A 21,429-nucleotide genomic window follows, 5' to 3' on the forward strand; every position below is an offset into this window, starting at 1 on the left:
TCTTGGGCTATCACACACACACACACACACAACACAGATAACAGTCTACAAAGATCTATTACCTATGGTATTTATAGTTTTTCTTCCCAAAAGGTACAGACATAACATTTTATTAGTGATTAACAGACCATCATGGTATGCTATGTACATGGCTTTTTGACATTTTTATTTACAGAATATAACAGATACATCTTCTTACACCCTAGCATACAAACGATTTATAACAAAAGGTGTTGCAGCATTCATTCTTACCATGAGCAGGGACCGATGAAAGAAGAGCGTCAGTAGTTGTACGAGGTCATACTTCACATACGAGTCGCTCTTCTCAAGTCCGAGAATGCGTGGGGGGAAAAACGGCTTTCCCTCATTACGCACCAGCACCGTGTAGCTGTTCCATGGGAAAAAACCAAACTGGAAGAGGTATTTAACCACCACCATGATCTGTGGGAATGAGAAAACCGGTAACTGGAATCAAGAGGGACTAGAGGACAAAAATAAGTAATTGGCAGCCAGGCAAGCAAAATATATTGATTTGTCTTCAAAACAGACCTTATTAGCTAATAAAAAACACATTAGTAACATCTAGACTATTGGGGAAAGATTTAAGCTATATATACTGCATGTGTGTGCATGCGTGTGCGTATGAGTGAGAGATCAGTCTCCCCACACGTGTAAAGTCCACTGGTTACCAAGCTTCTATAGATGTCTTTGACGTACCTCGGTGAAGATAATGGCTGTCATCCAGAAGCGCTTGCTGGGTCGGTGGACTGACAGCATTGCCCACAGGAAGATGAGGATGGGCAGGAAGAGAGAGATCAGTGAAGCGCTCACCATGTTGTTGAGGATGATGATAAAGTAACAGAGCAGCTCAGAATGACAAGCCACAAAGTGATAGAGCGCCAAGAGCAGTTTCAGAAGCCTGTTCTGAGACTGGAAGAACTGCTGGGACTCAGACAGCTCCTGGAAACTGAGGGGCCTGCAAGTAAGGAGAGCATGATCTAAAGCAAATTCACCAAAAAACGTATTTTCCACCTAAATATTTCTACTTTATTATCTGAGAAACTGAAAGCATGAGGGGAGTCTCCGTTTGACAGATATGGTGCAATTAATTTCCCCCCGTTCATGCGTACTGCCCTCTGCGAAGTGCTCAATACCTATAAATCAGCAGTTCACTGGCGGTGCGGCAGCGTTTCGTTGGCTCGATTTCCTGCGATTCCTCTACGGACATGGGGTCTTCCCAGCCCCCAGCCCCAGACACCTGCTCCAGGCTGTTGTTAATGGTGTTGTACCCCGTTGTAAGCGGAGTGGTGATATCTGTGCAGTCTGCCGTGCTGCTAAGGACCTCTTCTTCCTCACAGCCACTGCGGGAAGAGAAGATTTTATAACACCATCTCCCCTTCATTGGTTTGTACTGTAGGGGTTTTGGCTACCTGTACATAAACATATGCACCTCACCTGCTGTTTTGGGACTCTACTCCCTTGTCTAAAGTAGGCACTGTGAGTAAACTAGAGGAGCCAGGGGTCTTCCGGTCCGGCCCGGTCTCAGAGAACGAATCGAGAACCCTCCGGGTCACTTGTTCCCCCTGAGTTGGATTCAAAAGCCCCATTTAACTCACAGAAACAAAATGCCAGGGTACCATTTAAAATCCATCATGACGTTATCACAAGTCTTACCTTAGACAGCTTCTGTGTCAGTATATACCGCTCTACCCACAGCACCGTGGACATATCCACATACTGCTTGGTAAGAGAAGCCAACCAGTCTATTAGTCCATCCAACATGGCAAGCAGCAGAACCCAGATGAACTTTAGGACATCAAGTATGCGCTGCATGACATTGCTGCCACCTGCAGGAGGTGGAAGAAGTTAGGTAAGGAAGGGGGCACATATTCTTTAAGACTATGATGGGAAATAAAAAGAAATAGGTATAGATAATCCCAAATAAAATGGCAGCCACCGACACAATGGTTTATTGCTTGATGTGCACTTGAGATTCTAAGACTGGCTGCAGGTTTGTTTGGTTCAAGGTTTTAACCCTTATGACCATGAAAAACCAAAAGAATAGGGTTGAACACGATTGTCACCCAAGTGCTTTGCAATCCCTACCATGTTTCTCCTCCATAACTACATCCTCAGCGTCCATCTCTGCCGGAGACTCCTGTGTGACCTGCTCACCATCTGAAGTTAAAGTAAGACAATTGAAGTGCTAGGTAACATCACTCCAGTGTTAAAACAAGACAAAACAGTCAGTCTATTCAATAATTGTGTGTATTTACAGTGGTCCACTATTCATTAACTAAGCTGACATACTGGATGTTTAAAATACTGCTTACAAGAGGAAGGACCTGGCCAACACCATTATGCTAATTTATCATCCCAAAGCCACCATGGAGGGAGATCTCTTTTGTTATTTAGGGAGGGGGTGGGCAAACAGCTCAGTTTTCTAACCTTTCTTTCCTTCCGTTCCAGGCTCCCCAACTGCAGCCTCCATCTTCTGCTGATGCTTTCTCTCCTTCAAGGCGGATTTGGCATTCGTGACCCAGGCCTGGTAAGCCAGCTGTATGGATCCACAAGTGGATGTTATGTTGGGAATGTGGTGTGTGTTCATTAAAACTACAATAAAATAAAGGCTTGCGTTCTCACCTGGAAAGCACTCTGCTTGGGTGGCTTCTGATCTTCCTGAACCAGCTCATCCTCCTCCTCGCTGTCAGATTCGAACAGGTAGTAGTCTCCCGAGTGCAGTACTGCAAAATTGGAGGTAATACAAGAAAAATCAAGAAAATCAAAACAGAGGATGTGTCAATAATCTGGTAAAGTCAGAAGGCTGCAGCAGTAAACAAGAATCTCATGCTATTACCACCACTATTACCAGTGCAAGAAGAGAATACAGGCTAGTGAATGGTCAAGTGCCAGCAGCATCTGCTCCATGGGAGCTATGGCTTGGCTACGTTGTGGTGCTTGGGCTTAGCGTGTGTCTCAAAGTTTGTGGGCAGCAGCAGACGGATCATGGATCCCTTTTTTCATGTTGCCATCAAATAACTGGGGATAGCATAACAAAGGTTTTCTACCTGATGCGTGGTCTAACCAGGGACGGCTCCAGTGGATCTTTCTTTTCTGTCCTTTCCGACCTCTTGACTCACCTGGAAAAACAAAGTAGGACATGAGGTGATATGGAATTAACAGTAGCAGGATGAAGACTAGTGCGCTGCCGCTTACTGAAGAAGGCAGATATAGTTTCTACACTCTTTGTTACAATCAGCATAAGCAAATGTTTATTAAAAATATAAGTGATTTAACAAAAGACTACCAGTCTAAAAAGCTCATGCCTGACAAAGAACTGGAATTCTTTTTTGAATTAAAAAACAAAACAAAAATAATAATGTTACCGGATTTGTCCTGGTCAGTTTCACTCTGCCTCCTGCCCTGGTGGTACTTCTCCTGCTTTGCTCGTATCCTCTCCATTCTGTAAGACAGAAGTGATGATACATAGTGATTGACATAAGCTTTTGGACCATTTAAGGTAAAGCAGGGTCCGGAGATTAATTCCTATCACTGTCGGCGCTCTTACTGTTTCTTCAGATTGTTAAGAGATTTTCTCTCTGTCTCCTGGTGGGAATGCATGTTCTTCCGGATGCTGGCCATGTACAGCTCAAAACCTCTGCAAAAAAAGAAGTGCCCTGGTCAATGAAGAACTCTGATCATAAACTCTGCATGCTGTTAGAACTGCGGAGACCCCACAAGGCATTCACCAAATACAGTACGATTTAAGACATATTGATTTTTTTACTGGGGTTTTACAGAGTAGACAAAAAACCTTTGTCGGTCACTTTATCGGAACACTAGGGCTTTAGTGATAGGAAACATTTTTTTTTTTTAATTATATGCACACAGGACGGCCAGACCTGGAGGCCTGCAGAGAGCTGGCACGGAGGTCACACATAACATGCTGGAAGTATGAACTGAGGAAGACTCTTCTCTGCAGGAGGAGAAAGAAGAAGCAGATACTGTCCCAGATGATACCAGCCTCCTCCACAGGCAGGGAACAGTCACGATCCATAGCAATATCTCTGGCTGCAAAACAAAAATGTTCCTTTAAAAGGGACAAAACAGTAAATCATCCTGCAGGTTATATGGCAGGTGTGTAGATTTCAGGCCAGCCAAGGTTTTCTGCAATGGAAACTACTACAGTTGTTCCATCATCACGTTCTATTTAAAGGGTCCTCTTGGCAACCCTGACTCTGGTTTAACTACTTTTGATGTTTCACACAAACCTATATCCTGCCACAGTACACACTTATCCTACATTAACTCAAATGTAAAGCACACTTACGATTGTAGTATCCTTTGACGGTGCAGACCAGGCTGAATACTTGAATGACCCAACAAAAACTAGTCTGCATTTGTTGAACGAACACACAGGACAAAAGCTAAAGCAGGGATGAGAATATCAGCTGTTAGCCACCTTATACTTTATTACCTCTGAAGTAATGTATCATTTCAGGAATTGTATTATTAGCATGGACACAATGCGTTGGGCCACATTTATACTGGTTAAATCATTTTCAAAGACAGCCTGAATAAACCATTATGAACAAAGCGTAAGAACGTGGGTCCCATAGTGTCTTTAACTTACACGACCTATTCCATGAATTATTAATAACTGCATTCAAATTACTCAATTGTCTGAATACCCATTGGGATGGGAAAACAGGGTGAAAAATGAAGTACCTCTCTGCAATGATTTGCAGCACAATAACTCACCGATAGCATGTTCTTGGACAATATGACAGTGATGTTGTAGAGGATCAGGCAGTCCCACAGAACAAGCCTTGCTTTCACTGGCTTCCGCAGGAGCGCCGTGCCAAAAAGCAGAAGGTAGAAGCAAGCCATCAGGTATCCGAGACCGAAAACACTTATCCGGGTGGCACCCGTGACAAAGACCACAGCCAGAACAAACCAGAAGAGGTAACGGAAAACCACAACTTTTAGCATGTCCAAGTATGATCTACAGAGGCAAAAGTATGGTTGTAACATTAGTCAACACAATTGAAAATGAACAGGGAAGGCCAGGCAAAAGCTTACAAAAATGGTAAAGCAGAGAGTATCTCAAACAGAGGAGACTAAAAGATAGCTCACCGTTTTACATGCTGGGGGGGACTAATGCAAAGTAACCCTTTTGTTCTGCATTAATTGACAACTAACTTTACACTCACAATGGAATTGTCAATAGTAGCGGGGCGATATTTTGATATTATTTGTTTATTACAGAGGACGACCCACCTACAGTTGATGAAGTTGGGCACAGGGTTGGGCCTGTCCTTGGGCAGCTCCAATACTTCCATGTTCTCTCCAGCAATGGTGTACCACTCCTCCTTCTTCTCATTAACAAAGACTTTCCACTGCTGAGACACACAGAGCAGCAGCAAAAAGTCACCTGGAGGAAGGTAACAATGTAAGAGATGGGGAAGCTGGGAAGACGCAGAGGCTCCGGAAAACCTCTAACTAGCAAAATCTGCAACAACTAACCCCATGAGAAGCTCATAACACGTTCACACTTACTGATAAGGTTGATCGCTTTAGGTGGGGAGTAGAAGTCAGGGAGATACATCCACTTTATTAGAGCAGAGTTAACAGGAACAAACTTATCCCATCTCCAGGGATATTCTGTAAACAAAGAGTATAAACAGCTGGAATATCATCTTGCCACATATAATACTTTGTTGCCAAATATGACATTTCTGATACATTCCAAGAGGACTTACCAATGCAAAGGACTGGTGGCATACCCAGACACAGCAGGTACTGCCACAACAGGAAGAAAACCAGGAACACGCAGTACTTTGGCCATACTTTAGCAATGTTGACTCTGTTCCGCCGAGTAAGGATCACAATCAGCCAACAGCCATGGAGGATCACCATAAAATTCATTCTCTGGCCAATCACGTTCACCGTCATCAGGAAACAGATCTGTAGAAACACAGTGAATGAAAACAGTGACAACATGTAACACAGAGGCATCTGCATGACTTTTAACAAGTCACTATGAAACTTCTAAAAGCATCATAGCAAGAAAGGAGACATTTGAGACTGCTGGCTTCAGCAGAGTATTGCTGGACCATCACAGGTCGGTTATCTTTACTAAATCACTAACATGCATCTGATGACGGTCAGGAAACACAAACTCCAGTGTCCACATACTATTTCACCCTGAAACTTTTACTGAACTCACCTCCAAACCAAACTTATAGAAGAAATAGTTGATAAAGTATTTAATACAGCTCAGGAGTCCCTGGTCCAGATGGTCTCTGTATACATCTTGAAACACCGCCTGTAGGCGAGGCACCTCCAGCTGGTAACGTTTCCGGTAAAATGTCTGGTGACGATATACAATGGCCTCAAACACCAACAGCAGGAGAATTTGAAGGTGATTCTGAAGGGGGATAACATAAAAAAATATTATTGCATTTTGTTACAACACAGAAAATGTTTCTGCAACGCTAACATGATCCGGTTAGACTACAGTAGGTGGAAACTGAGCTGCAATAGTCTGTTTACCATAAACACCCAACTGTATTCGTATTTATATATCATTATATACCTAAACGTGCAACCATGAGGAATGTGTTGATGAATAAATTAGAATTGGCTTTAGCCTAACTTTTCTCTGTGTTATAGTTTAGAAGTTAAATAGAAGGTCAGAAGTTAGATTTAGTAAAATAATGGCTTCAGCGGTATCCTCCATGACCAGATGGAAGAAAAGGCAATGCTGCTTCTGCTTCCAGCTATTAATCAGTGATCAGTTCTTTATAATCACGGTGCACTGAGAGGGAAGGGCTATGTACTATTGCCTTTGCACAACCAAGGTTTCTTTTACATGGCTGGGAGACGTAGGGTGGTCACAGAGGGCTTTCCGTGTACCTGGATGTATCCCAGGTTTTGCTGACTTTTGCGTATTCCGAACCAGTTGGCGGGATCAATTGGTTCTCGATACAGGGTGGAATTCAGGACCTCTTCCTCCAGCAGATTGGTGGCATTTGGGAGAGGCTGTTGCCGAAGAGAAGAGGGCATAATTAACTCCTAGGATTTATCCTGTTTACACGAAAACGTTGTTTTGCTATTCATTGTGAGTGATTTTAAATTTGTGTAATTCCCAACCTTGAAATCTGACAAAATCAATAAATTCTTAAGAATTAGTGCATTTCTGGAAGAGGAAATGGATTTACATTTAAAAAACAACGGATTATTGACTACACTAAAAGAAGAGCTTTTTGCCCCTGAACTAAGAATTCATGAATACATGTTCTGCCCATGGATATCTGCCCATTCATACAAGTTCACGCTGTCTTTGGGGTGTATCAGATAAATGCGCCCCCAATTACAACCCAAAGTAATGCCATCCTTCCTCACCAGTGTGCAGTTGTTGGAGTACTCCTGTGGGTTAACAATCGTTAGCTGGTACAACATCTTACAGACAATGATGACGGAGCTCCAGATAGTGCAGAGACAAGAAGCCATGTGCTGGAATCGGGAAAACGGAAGGGCAAAAGCCCAGAGTATCACAAACAGAAAATTCATCACGGAGATCTGAGGATGAGAAGCGAGTAAAGTGAAAATGTACTGCGTCCTCCTCCTTTTTTAGCAGTAACGAGGATGAGCTCAAATGACAATTAACAGCGTAGAACCGTACGCGACCCTAAAAAATTCTCACCTCCTGAAGAGACACCCACACGCTATAAACGGCCACCAATTTCAGTACATGGAGTTCGAGAATCCGCCAGAGGAACACCTGGACCTTGTGCAGCAGCTCGGAGAATTTGTAAAACAAGACGGTGAGGCGCTGGGTGACCAAATCCCATTTACTCAGAGGAGCTGAAAGAGACAATGGGTTGTGATGGCTTATCTAATCAGTATGGCTCAGAATGCACAAGGATTCCTACCCAATGGAGCCACAAATACACGTTTGCTTATACCACTGTACCATGGTCAGCGACCAACACGCAGGGCTGGATTGGAATCCGAGACGACACCAGTCCAAAAACTGCTCCTTCCCCTTGAGATTTCAAGGCAAGCAATGATTAATAGTGGGAACGCATGGCTTAATGGATATAGCATTATCTCCTGCTGTGTTTTGAAAAAAGTGAAGAAAAGCATCCAGTTTGCATTATCGGGTGTTTGGTCATAGCTCACCTTCCTGCGTGGAGCCTTCTTCTGGACACTCTTCCCCAGCGCCCTCTTCACTGGACATGCCAGCTGCGTCTTCCTCCTCGATTGGCTTTTCGCTGTGAAACAGACACATTATCTACAAACCATCCAAATGAAATCAGAGCTTTTAGATTTGCAGGTGGACCTAAATGATATATATCTAGTGTGATTTAACAGAGCAGAAGCGCGAGTGAACAGTAGACTTTTAATGGGTAACATAAGGCCCATAGGCTTCCAGGTAGACAGCCCTAACAAACTGTTGTTGTAGCAAACCTTTAAAGCCATTACACACCCTGACACAAGGATTATCCCTCAGCTGTGCAACTTTTCAAAAGGCCCATACAATTGCAAAAGTAATACTTACAAGCCATGGTAAATTTTGCTTTCAGAGGATGAGGCTCTTGTCAGGTCTGTGATGCGCATGAAGGGTTGGTGAAAGTAATGTAGTTGAAGGATACATGCCAAGAGGAAGAATCCTGGGATCAGGATACTGGTGAAAAGCTCAGACACACTGAACTGTTCAAGTCCTATAGCACCTAACCTACATGACGAAGACAAAGAAGGAGAAGAGTTTGGCGAACGGTGGATGAGAGGAGGATTCTGCTATTGGGGTGATAAAGGGAAAATGGGGTTTCAGGATTTAGAAGAACAAAACATACTGTTCATCGGAAAGCTCTGTCAGGTTCTTCCAGTACATGGGGAACTCTTCAAACTGGTAAGTGTAAATGGCGATGAGGACCAGCATTGTGTATGCCACCACGAGCCACCAGAAAAAGGTCAGCAGCTTCCTCCACAGTGAATAATACAACTGCACAAAAAACACCAGGACATCAGAAGTGCTGAAAAAGTAATATTTATAGTATGCATGTATAGTGAACCAAACTACTAACTGCAAACTCTAAAGCATATAATCACTAATAGGAACCAAACATGTTAAAAGGTTTGAGCTACCTCGTGAAACTTGTAGCTCACCAGAAGTTGACCAATGTTTAACTATCTGGACGAGGCCTTAAAGGTTTTATGTAGTCCCTACCTAAAATCCCATGTTCTCTGTTGTATCATATACCAATTTGGATAAGGTCAGGCTCCCAAGGTTATCCTACTTAATGTGGCCATTACCATTAAAATCCTAGACAACGCTCGTTTAGATTGTGCTGTCCACGAAGTCAGCATTAAAACCAGCTTTTTACTTCTCTTTATCCCCTGGTATACGTTACTTACCTGGAAGAACACAAGGCACAGAAGAAAGAGGAACATGTAGACAATCTTATATACCACAAGCCGTCCAGCAAAGCTGACCACTATGAACATCCCACCGCACACGTAGATCCAGTATTTGGCATAGAAGCTCATCACCTGCTCCCCCAGGCATTTTAGCAGGTTCTTCTTTGGCGTTTGTCCTGGGATGAAAGAAACAATTGAGAGATGCGGGAAACGCAAAAACAGAGCGCAGCTAATGAACGAGTTAATAGTCATACAATAAAGGCATTTAGGGTGAATGTCAAAATATGCAAAAAAAAAACAGAACCCTGTCGAAAAATGTGTGGAAATCTCATGACTTGCAATGTAACGGCAGTGACTTGCTTAAAATTCCATTGTTCCATCTCTTTATTATAAGGTCTACAGACAAAGTGTGAAATGTGGCTAGTGACCGCAACCAGAATCCCTACCCACCTGCACTCGGCACCGTCACTTCCATCAGGGCAGAGGACACCCTTCGCCGCTTCAGAAGCTTTTCTGATACAAACTGACGAAGCAGCAGCCAAAATGTCAAGGTGAGGAGAAGCTGAGAATAAAAGACAACGGACATTATTACAAATCTCTACTGGTTACGGTATTACGTATTTCCCTAAATCACAACAGAGAAAAAGTGATGTTGTTACCATGGCTCCCAGATTGAGACAGGGGTATTGCGCTCGCACCAGACCAAGCTGGGACAGCCTCATGAAGCCGATTTGGGTGGGAAGTTCAGCCTTCAGGTCCATGCTCCAGACGTACTGCAGGCTGCAGAGCGTTACACCGTAGAGGAGAATGAAGGGCGAGCAGATCATTGCACACTGACGTCTGCTGCGCACCATCCAGATGAGGCAAGCCCAGAGCAACAGTACAAAGGTCAGCCAGCTGTGGTATGTGATACTCCATACCTGGGAAGAAGACGGCATGTAGTCAACAACGAGAGCAAATGCATTACACCTCGCTTCAAGGGCTAGGCCCTCAACATCATTAGTAGCCCACGGCAGGAGATGCAGCAAATTATAGTTCAATAAAACAGAGTATAATAAGAACAAACAGCAGCACATATCACAGATGTTATTTTGTTTATTTTTATTGATATTGTTTTGTTAAAACATTTGTGAGCCTCTCTAACATGCAAGTTGAGCTATTGGGGACACCGACCTTTGGGCACGGCCCTGTCAACACGTGATTATTTTGGTTGTATCTCTGTTATTATATTTTTTTTCTGCTCTAATCAGAATATTGATATGTTTTGATGTATAAGTGATTGTGTATGCATTTAGTTGGTAATAGTTACAATGTAGGACCCCTGTTTTAAGAATATTATTGGAACTGTAATAGTATATTAAATTGACTTAAATAAAATTGTAATATTTTGTGTTTTCATGCTGTCTGTGTAACATTTTTTTTTCTTAGTTACAGCCATGTAACTAAGATATCGGATATTTTAAATCTAAAAGCCAAATCAAGCTGGAAATGCATCGAATTTTATCAGTTTATTTTTTAACTCTCAAAGTCGAGTATTCTCCAGACTTAAGGCTTGGAACAGGGTTAGGCTGCTCAGTAAATTCTGGCTTTACAGGCGTATTTTCATCGTTGATGTCATCACGAGACATCTGGTCCGCTGCATAGCGGACCAAAACTCAGTAGAAGTTTACATTAAATGTTTTCTCCGAGGCATTTGTACACGTGCCGCTCGGGCTCTCCCTGGCTCTACTATTCTGGGCCTGGTGCCAAATTCTACACAAACAAGCCGTCCCCAGAACATCTGCCAGCTGCCGCGCAGGAGGAGAACGGGGCGCCATTTAAGCAATGCTGCTACCTTAAATCTCCCCTCCGGTGCTATGCATGAAAGGCAACGTGCATCTATTGCACTGCTATGGAACTCCATGAATGTAATTACTACTGGAAACATTCTACACAGAGCTAAATGGGCTTTGTACCAGGGAGACCCCCGAGAGGAAGGGGTAGCCTTCATCACATTTACTCTTACTTTATCTACAAGATGTATAAGCTACGGGATAATACATACATTGAGATCAATCAGAGCACTGTTTACAGAGAGTTAATTAGAGATTCTAAATATTTAAAGGTGAAACCGATATGAACGTTAACCAGGAGACTTGGATTTCTATCTCAAACGGGGCAGAAATGTAAGTTGTGTAATTCAAAAAGGTATTTCAGTGACGCAGGCGGCAAGAAATAAATTTTAATATACCATCATAGCAATGAGAGCGCACACGTAGCTCTGGTTCAGGATGACATTACTCAGCAGGTGAAGCGGGGAAAGGTCCTTGCTGCTCTCATGAGCGTCATCTGCAAAAAAAAAGAAATTCAGAACTTTTGTGAAAAGGCCTTGAAAATAATTCGTTTTCTGTTCTACTCCCCCAGCATTTCCAGCGCTCAATATCTCTGCTGTCAAATTCCAGCTGGGAAAGTTCAAGAATAACATATTTTGTCTCTAAGCCATTTCTGTGAATCACTGCATGGCAACCTCTGTCCTGCAAAATACTCCGAGAGCCGATTCATTTTACAGAAACTATTTCGCTATATGAGAAAAACCAGACGAAGCGCCGTAAAACAGGTGGGCTTTTTTGGTTCTATATGCATGCAACCCTTCTTATTGCCCAGCAATTCTAGATTAACAACTGGAACCTACATATGTGCCCCAAAATATGGAACAGGCATGTGAAATGACCCCTCTAAATTTGGGGTGTGAAAAAGCAAAGAGTAAGGAAAGCATATCCTTAGGAGGGCCAATGTCTGCATTGTGAAAGACGGGATTTGACCTCAGGAGGTCGTCGAACAGCTGATGGCCTTCGGTGATGTATCTGACCGGCACAGAGAAATCTCGCAGAACCGGCACAGAGAAATCTCGCAGAACCGGCACAGAGAAATCTCGCAGAACCGGCACAGAGAAATCTCGCAGAACCGGCACAGAGAAATCTCGCAGAACCGGCACAGAGAAATCTCGCAGAACCGGCACAGAGAAATCTCGCAGAACCGGCACAGAGAAATCTCGCAGAACCGGCACAGAGAAATCTCGCAGAACCGGCACAGAGAAATCTCGCAGAACCGGCTCAGAGAAATCTCGCAGAACCGGCACAGAGAAATCTCGCAGAACCGGCACAGAGAAATCTCGCAGAACCGGCACAGAGAAATCTCGCAGAACCGGCACAGAGAAATCTCGCAGAACCGGGACAGAGAAATCTCGCAGAACCGGCACAGAGAAATCTCGCAGAACCGGCACAGAGAAATCTCGCAGAACCGGCACAGAGAAATCTCGCAGAACCGGCACAGAGAAATCTCGCAGAACCGGCACAGAGAAATCTCGCAGAACCGGCACAGAGAAATCTCGCAGAAAAGGCTCACCCAGTATAGTAAACACCGCTGTAGCTACAATGAAAGCAGAGAGAATGGAACCGCATTTCTCTCCCTTAAACCTACAGTGTGAATGTAGCCCATGACATTATGGTTTTCAATTAGTAATGTTTACTTAGCTCTATGAACATGTTGGAATGGCACCCTGCAAGTTTGCAGCTTTTGAGAGACCAGATCTGTTAAGAAGCTTTAGGATTCTGAAACTTGTATTGTCATTATTAAACTGTTTAATATCCGATTCCAAACTCCAAACTTAAAAAGGCTCTGTAGAGCGTTATTTCTACGGAGCAATTTCTTTGCACTTCAATTGCCCCAGTATGCATTCCTATACGCAGTATGACTGAGAAAAAGGAGTGTTTCAGTGGATTCCGTGGAGATTTATTCTCTATAGGTACCACTGCCAAGGACTGACGTACAGCCAAATATAAACTGGTCACAAGTCCAAATGTGCGTGGCTTCTGGAGCGGAACCCAACACGAAGGTCATACCTCGATGCTGGCGGGAGGGAGGCTGGAGGACGTGGACGGTGCAGTCCTGCTGATCCCTTTCTGCCGCTGCGTCAGTCTTTGGCAACATAGGCTGATAGAGAAAGAAAAACAAACAAAAGGAGAGGAATAATAATAAATAACGCTGGGTATAATTCTTCATTTAGACCCCAGTGTCTACGTTCTATGAAAATTATACAAAACAAAGCACATAAGTATACAGTCAATGAAATAAACGCTACTTTTTTGGTTTGTTTTTTAAACAAAATTTCCCTTACCTTGGTCTCCTCGCCCATATTGTATCGCTCTTTTGGCCACATCTCCATCTCTGCCAACTCCATTGTTTCACGCTCTGACTTATAGGGGCCACATCTTTGCTGCAAAGGGATATACATAAAGTCGTATAAGAAGAAGAAGAAAAAAAAGACACGGTTGGGATGACAGAATATGTTTTTGTTAAAAGATAATGGCAGCTGATTCTATTTCCTTATCCCTCCTACCAGTCTTTTTTTGGAGGTCCTCAGCTTCAGCAGCGAGATGACACAATAGTAAAGCATAAGCAGGATCCCAGGATTCACATATACCGGCCAATCAAAGCTTTGATTCAGAGTGAGGTCATCAATGGTGCCTGTGCAGTTGTGGTGAATAATTAGGTCATTCAGACCAAATAACCTGCAACAAATGAAATCATTTGTTTCGTTTCTCATTTGGTAACTACATAACATCCATTTGTATGGATAAACAAGAATAGATCTGAGATTTTTACTCAATTGATTATATATTTTATTCATTTTCCAAAGGTAAATGTCAAACAGAATAAAAAAAAAAAAAAAAAAAAAAAAAGAAGAAGAAAGGAATTAAAAACGCATGTTTTCACTTATTGATGCAATTAAATTAGCCGTGGTCTACACAGATCATCAAAGAGCACACAGCAATAGCGGAGAGAAATGTATTCATATGAATAGCATGCTAGCAATAATTTGTGTATCTTATTTTATGGGCTTGTCTTTTGTGAGGATTTATTTACATCTTTTTGTGATTGTTGAGAAACAATCACCTATTTATTTTGACTCTTCTGTGTAACTTTTAACACAATTGCAAGAAGGCAGAGCTCTTCTGGTGAGTTGACTTCAACAAGTTAGGATTACTAAAACCCCAAAGCTATAATTATATTGTTTGTGGATTATCATTAGGGATGCGCTTATCTAAAATTAAGAAGACCTGTATAAGGGATTGTATTGACAGACGGGGGAATAGCTCCACAGCGTACCATCCGATAAATTATCTACACATCATAAACCACTTCATGTATAGAAAGGTATTGGAGCCTTTCTGTTCCTAGAGACTGTATACCATACGAAACAGAAAAGAGGAGCATTTTGACTTTAAAAAACCAATAGGAAAATGATTTATTATAATTATACATACAAAAAACTCAACAATTATAGCCTACTGAGACAGGACTTTAATCAGTCTTTTAAGTCAGCAAAAGAATTTCTTTTTTTTGTTAAATTAACCAAGGGAAGAAACGCTTGGTGAAAGTTGCACAATTAAGTCGGCTTCAGTTATCATTTTGTGGTTGACTGATTAAGGCCACCGGAGGAAGAGATTAAACAATTAATTGACAGAGAGACACACCAAGAGAAGAAAGAGGCGCTGCATGTTTATAGTCATGAGAAGTATGAGGCCAGTTCTACCAGTACCATCGAGGCAGCCAAAGTAACCGTCACAGGCCTGTTTAAAAGAGCATATGCAAATATACCTTAGCTGTTACTCAAACGGGGAAAGCTGCCAACGGATCCTCTCTGAAAAATACTGTATCAACAAGGCCAACCGCACAGCTGTCACTCATCGCACCAACACAGCCAAGCTGTTCCACGACGAGCCGAGAATCTAAACTCAGGCCCTGTCTAATGGCTCCGGAATCCTTGTAAAATTGGACAGTCTTTGGCAAATGTGCGCTTAAAACACACAGATGTGGGAGAGTTCCAGAATGTAACGGACGGGGCATTCCGCTGCATGGCAGAACTGGGCTCGCCGAACGGGTTAGGGATTTTTGCACTTCTGTGCCCAACTGGTCTTTGCTTTGGATATACAGATTTGTAAATTTATTTTAAATATGGAGCGGTTTACAAACAAATAATGAAGTGAACACGCAGAATCTTCCAAATGACACTCCTAAAAAGGTTTTGGCTGCCATGCTGCGTAATTTGAAAGCGGCGCTATCTATATAGCTATTCGTACCTGGCCCACAGGTGCTCAGGAGGAAATATTTGCTGGATGAAAGCGGTCTGGTAAATATAAAGGGAGATCGTGTGACCTCCGGCAAAAAATCCGATCATGACACAGAGCGTATGGAAGCCCAGGTGGCTCATCGGAAAGTGACATGCCCACCACGTGCACAGCCCAATAAAGACCAGGTAGTAGGCAGCCGAGAACGCAGAGGGGACAGTAATACCTGTGACGGTAAATGAGGAAAGGATGGTTAGTAAAAAAAATGGAGCATGGCGATAACACAAATTAATGTGAAATATGTACTGGAATAACAGCTATTTATATAATTACATTAAAATACAGGCCCATATTTCTGCATATAAATCACACAAAGGGAAAGGCAAGGAATCACAGTCCGGGTTTATCTTTTAGCCTTTGGAGAAATTACTATTCCTGTCGGTTATACAACCAGGGATACATGCTAACAGTTCACCTGTCCCATTTTTAAATTCAGCATGTCAGCTCAAGGCAGCATTATTGCATGTCATAGCTATATATCACTGCACTAGTTTCTGTAGCTTTCTTTTTAGGTCTTACATAGATGGGCGAGATGTTACCTGCGAGAGCTAATAGCAGGATGGCTAAAGACTTCCCCACGGCCTCCAGGAGTCTGTGCGCTGCCTCTTTGATCCGTACGGCCAGAGCCTCATCGTATTGCGTTGTCTGGCTATCCTCCTCTTCATCGGCATCTTCCCGGCTTTCCTGCTGTCCGCTCTCTTCTGCCCCCTCCTCTTCCAGCTGTAATGGCAAGCCATATGGAGATTATTTTACTATTTAATCTTTTTATTAAAAGTTTTCAACACGAGCACAAAGAAAAAGATTTAAAGAGAACAAAAGGAAAGTACCGAGATATCCAGAGATTTTTTTTTTAAATAATACGCATTTGGGATTGTGACAAAGACCTCTTTGTCCTGTTAAATAATAATTAAGACACACGGATAAGAGAACAAATTAAAACTGTTAGAGAGACCCATGGAACCAGTTTTACAAGGAACCCATCCAACAGGGACAAACAGCTTGCACTCGAATGCACCGCAAGCTGGGCAAATGTGCAGCTCTGCCGAGAATCGTCCATGACCAGCGCCACTACTCAATCAACAACACAGGGGCCACGGTGATCCTTCTGCAAACACTGGCTTTCCAAATCATAAGCAGGCACATCTTCTCACCTAGTCTGCAAATAAAGTAAATGCCACCATCCTTTACGGGCAAATAATGTTTGGCTTTTTAAAAAAAAACATTAAATTCAGGTTATTAGAGTTCACTTTTCACCGGAGCTGGGAAAACAAAGTATTTGTGTGGTGTGCTCTGAAGGACCAGGTACACGGTAATTCTAAACGCCTTTATACCACTTTATAGGACAAAAACAACTTACAATTATGAGAATCCCCTTCAATATTGCCTCTATTACACCGACCCGGAGGAAGAAAGAAGCCGGATGCATATTCTAGACCCTTAAAGTAGTCATCTTTCTTAATAAATATAAAACGGGGTGACACAATCCATGGACCCCCTTTGCCTTTGCGAGCATGCACACAAACAGATGCTGCGTAACCCACGTGAAACATACATTCTAGTATGAAAGGTACCTTTTGGCTATTATTGATTCAATCTTCACAGACACCCCCCGGCATTTCTCTGTATCAGCGGTATGATACACCTTAGATGTAAATGTTACTTTGTTAACATTATTTGTAATCTTAAAAAACCCACAAATGGCATTAGGTATTGAATAACAATGGCTGCTGTCCCCATGAGCTAGGTTATAACACTCATGGCTTTGGTTCTATCGAGCGGTTAGTAAACAGACAGAAATCTCTGCTCTCCCCACTCTCTGGCAGGAGAGTTATGGCTGCTGTTCTCGGCTGGCCCCCGGGCTAAGTGAATTTCCAGCACCCTTTAATAACACATCTGACTGTCAGAGGTCCGATTCCACCCTGGCAGCATTCATTTTGTTATGTGAAATCGGGGTGGTTTAGGTCCAAGTTTCTAAATAACAACATAAAAGTTACATTCAGATACAAAATAACAAAAGATACATTGTATGCCCACACATATGTACAGGACGAATGTTTGCCTGTAAACACGGGTCATGAGAGTGAAGACACAAATAGGGCATTAAGGTATTTTAATTTTTCCAGGGTTTTGGAAAAAGTTAACGCCGCGCACTCATGTGTTTGTATAACCCAAAGCCCCCCCTAAATGGAATCGGACACGGGGCCAAACCGCACGGATCAGCTATTCTCCGTGACTCCATCTCCTGCAAAACGAGGAAGGAGTTAATACAGCCAACCGGTTGGGAAAGCGGAGGAGAACCGGTGTGTGAAGGGTAATGGCTGGCAGGGAGCTTGTCACATGCCTGGTGCAGCTGGACCAGGTCTCCCCCCCATGCCGTCAGCATCGGCGTAAATAAAAGTTGTGGGCACAGGATCGGACACCGGGAGCTGTGCCGGACATTACAGCTCACGCCGAGGAGGGTAGGGACGGGGATATGGGAGGGACGGCAGGGAACCGCGGTAATAGTTTGTTGAAAGTGTCCAAGATGCCGCCTTAAAGTTTCTCCTGATATTTATCCAGGCCTGTAAGTGAGCGCAGGGACAGAATACACAGAGACGATGTGGCTCAGGCGTGGAGCGTCCTGCACACCAGCAGCAGATTGTGCTATAAAAAATAATATAAATATATCATAAAAAAAAAGGATTTGCATATAGAAATCTATATGTGTCTAGCCACAGACCCTTCAGCCAGAAGCTCATATAAAGTTAACGTCATTTGGTTAGGTAATTAGATTACACACATACACACTCACTGTTCCTAAAGGTCTTAAGCAACACAACCAGAAGTCTCAGGTGGTCCCTCCATAATGCATAATTACATCAAATCCCCTCAATTCACAACCTAGTGAATAAACCACTTAAGGGAAGCATGAAACATTGAAACGATGTAAATGGAGCTGAACGAGGATTCCAGAGAAATAAAGATGTACGTGAAGGCAGACGGCAGATAACAATGAACACATTTAAGGACACGAGAAGTGGTAGAAAGAACGGGCAGCCCTGAAGGACTCCACCATTGGCATCATCCCACCACATCATTACCCTGGGATAATGAAGGTGTGAGGAGCAGGAGACTGGCACATGGATTAAAGAGCTAGAAACGGGTATAGCCCCATGATAGTATGGGACACAAAAGACCAAAACATTATGTGTTCAAGCTGTGGTCCCACCTGCTCCAAGAGTAGTGTGGACATGCGCGACTTCTGGAGCTGGTTTTCTCGTTTCACCAAGCGGTTACACAGGCCTAGACATATTGCCGAAACCAAGAACATGCCGAAATCCGGGGACAACATCCTCACTGTGTTTGGGATATCGTAGAAGTCCAGCCTAGGGGAGAGTCAGACACAGGACACTTTGAATGTCAGAACGAGCCTGATGGTCTCATCGCCCACGCCGGAATATGTGTGGATACGTGGGACGGCTACCAACAGAGATGGTGAATATAATAAAGCATTTTTCTTTAACATCTATTATAATTGACTTTCCATTTTAATATACAAGTTAATTTTAAATGCCTGCAAGCAAGGAGTAAGGACTGCTTACCTTGTGACACCCACATGATGAGCAAGAATCTCCCAGGTAGTGCCTGCAGGAATTACACAAATGTAATGTTATGCAGAGTGAATGTACAGTTTCAAATATCAAAACAATAATAAAAAAAGACAAACATTTCAAATAGTATTCTGAAATGTTTTAAATATTTTGTTTTCACAATTAACAACTAAAAACGCTATTTGTATTTCTCAAAGAAATCATATTGAATAAGTAATGAGAAGAATCTCTTTGAGTTCAGAAAATGTCCCCCCCCCCCCAGAATTAATATTATTTGAATAATATTTTAAAACGTTTAAGAGAGATCTGTGGCAGGAAAGTCGGGCAGATCCGTAGGGGTTATAGCTGGTGGACTTACAGTTATGCCCCAGCATGTCATCGAGCCCGGGCACGGTGTACAGACACAGCTGGAAGACGAGCTGGCCGGAGAGGAAGAGTATGCTGACGGCGAGCAGAGCCTTCATCAGACGCCCTGTGTGACCTGTCAGGGAAAAGAACAGTATAAAACATGACAAGTGTTTTAGCGCCATAAACAGCATGGAGCGCTCTGCTTGCTTTCGTCTATATTATATAAACACTACAGCTATTTTAAAAGTATTATCCTTGGGTGGCTTAGACGTATTGGACGCCAGCATCCACATTACTTGGTGTATCTCAGCCTTTTCCATCTGTTCTCCACTTACGGCAAACCCGCCAACCGCCGCCAATATAAGCCTTTGTGATCGGTATCTGATATTAAGCAGGAATACATTAGGGAGAATTCCCATGAGCCCCTGGGCTCCAACTCGCATGCATGGATTGTGTGTTTTAAATGGTCAGTAGACCCCCGCTCTACACTCGGGGGGGGGGGGGGGGGGGGGGGCTGGGACACTCCTTGGTGCAAAGTGAGTGTCTTTAGAATGCACTGCCTATGACCTCTGCATTTAAAGACTTTTCTTTGGAAAAATGCGACGAGCTGAAATGATTTAGGTTCTTTTTATTGAAGTTCCTGGACTTGTTGCAAGGGGGGCACAGATAGATATATCTGCAGATCGTTACCAACAAGAGTATTCTAAAGATGTAGAACAGCCCCGGACCTGCTGTGCTTCCAGACACCCGGCTACACAATAATATGTTGATGATGTCAATGAAAAGATGGGTTTCAGATACCCTGAATTTAATAACCATTTAGTTACTCGGAGCAAGTAAAGAGGAACGTATTTAGCGGCAATGGGTGGTTTAATTAAGAGATTAAATGGAAAGGGCAGCAAGAGGTAGGTATCCAGTGCAGCCCTGTCCCCCACCGGGGATAACGGACCCTCATTCAGCGATCCGGTGTCTTCACAGGGGGGGTATTTATAGAAAAGAGCGTGTATAGGAGGGTAGGGTATATGAGGTTAGACTTGCAATGTAAACCTGAACTTAACATCATCCTTTTAGGGGATTTGGCCATAAAGAGTCTCCTGATGCCGATGCTGGCACTTTAAATGCCGCCGTGAAGTGTTCTCAATGATTTTGCAGCAGACCTATTTTTTTTATATTTATATTTAGTCATTTTAAGCACCCTCTGTGCCCGGAGGGTCCTGGATTAGCGGGAACGCAAGTAAAAGCGGGACCGTTAAACTTATCAGTGACCGGTCTCCATGAATGCAACCTTTGGGGTCTTGCCATGAAGCGGACGGGACCATATCTGATTTCACATGTTCCTATCGACGAAGCCAAAATGCCAGCAGGGAGGGAACAGGTGAAAGCCATTTAACATTGCGAAGGCCAGCGCGAGCCCACTTCTGGGGGTGCTGAAGCTGCAGTATTTATTAGAGTTAAATAGGGGGTTTGTTTGAAACCATACACATATAAAACTACATGTCATGCTAACAATATAATATATATATAATATATTGCGGCATTTTGATGATCTTTTTGTTATACATTTAATGATGTGTCATGCTTACAATATTATAAAATATTCTGGCCTTTTTTGATCTTTTTTATTCCTTATTATTATTATTATTTTATCTTTGATATATGATTTTTTTTTGTAATACATTTCACCCCTAACGATCACTAATCAGGTCTGGGGCTCCTAAATCAGCCCTAAAGGCATTCGCCAATTGGCAAGGATCGGGGGGGGGGGGCACCGCAAGCACCCTAAAACATGGACCCTTCGTGTTCCTCAAGAATTGGTTTAGGGACCCATTTACAAGAGACACGCATATAAATCAGCTAGACCATGCATACAGTATCCGTGCGGATCATTCCTGGAA

General features: G+C 43.0%; 1 protein-coding gene across 1 annotated transcript in view; it reads right to left on the reverse strand.

Annotated features, from left to right (window-relative positions):
- LOC149299142 (piezo-type mechanosensitive ion channel component 1-like) overlaps positions 1–21,429 on the reverse strand; it is a 32,613-nt gene that overhangs the window by 5,243 nt on the left and 5,941 nt on the right. The window contains 37 exon segments of the mRNA XM_089486623.1: positions 253–441; positions 718–976; positions 1,155–1,361; positions 1,456–1,583; positions 1,675–1,847; positions 2,107–2,178; positions 2,449–2,557; positions 2,644–2,824; positions 3,056–3,128; positions 3,387–3,463; positions 3,569–3,658; positions 3,903–4,071; positions 4,331–4,427; positions 4,762–5,005; positions 5,281–5,434; positions 5,560–5,664; positions 5,763–5,967; positions 6,230–6,430; positions 6,919–7,044; positions 7,408–7,584; positions 7,709–7,869; positions 8,188–8,279; positions 8,567–8,743; positions 8,862–9,010; positions 9,424–9,602; positions 9,877–9,988; positions 10,086–10,346; positions 11,657–11,754; positions 12,196–12,834; positions 13,308–13,398; positions 13,583–13,681; positions 13,805–13,976; positions 15,549–15,762; positions 16,136–16,316; positions 18,805–18,961; positions 19,178–19,220; positions 19,545–19,667. Of these exon segments, the coding sequence (XP_089342749.1) occupies positions 253–441; positions 718–976; positions 1,155–1,361; positions 1,456–1,583; positions 1,675–1,847; positions 2,107–2,178; positions 2,449–2,557; positions 2,644–2,824; positions 3,056–3,128; positions 3,387–3,463; positions 3,569–3,658; positions 3,903–4,071; positions 4,331–4,427; positions 4,762–5,005; positions 5,281–5,434; positions 5,560–5,664; positions 5,763–5,967; positions 6,230–6,430; positions 6,919–7,044; positions 7,408–7,584; positions 7,709–7,869; positions 8,188–8,279; positions 8,567–8,743; positions 8,862–9,010; positions 9,424–9,602; positions 9,877–9,988; positions 10,086–10,346; positions 11,657–11,754; positions 12,196–12,834; positions 13,308–13,398; positions 13,583–13,681; positions 13,805–13,976; positions 15,549–15,762; positions 16,136–16,316; positions 18,805–18,961; positions 19,178–19,220; positions 19,545–19,667 (5,984 nt within the window).

The sequence above is a fragment of the Sceloporus occidentalis genome, unplaced genomic scaffold (genome assembly GCF_023333645.1).
Source record: "Sceloporus occidentalis isolate IW3139 unplaced genomic scaffold, rSceOcc1.0.p SCAF_29, whole genome shotgun sequence".
Lineage (NCBI taxonomy): Eukaryota > Metazoa > Chordata > Lepidosauria > Squamata > Phrynosomatidae > Sceloporus > Sceloporus occidentalis.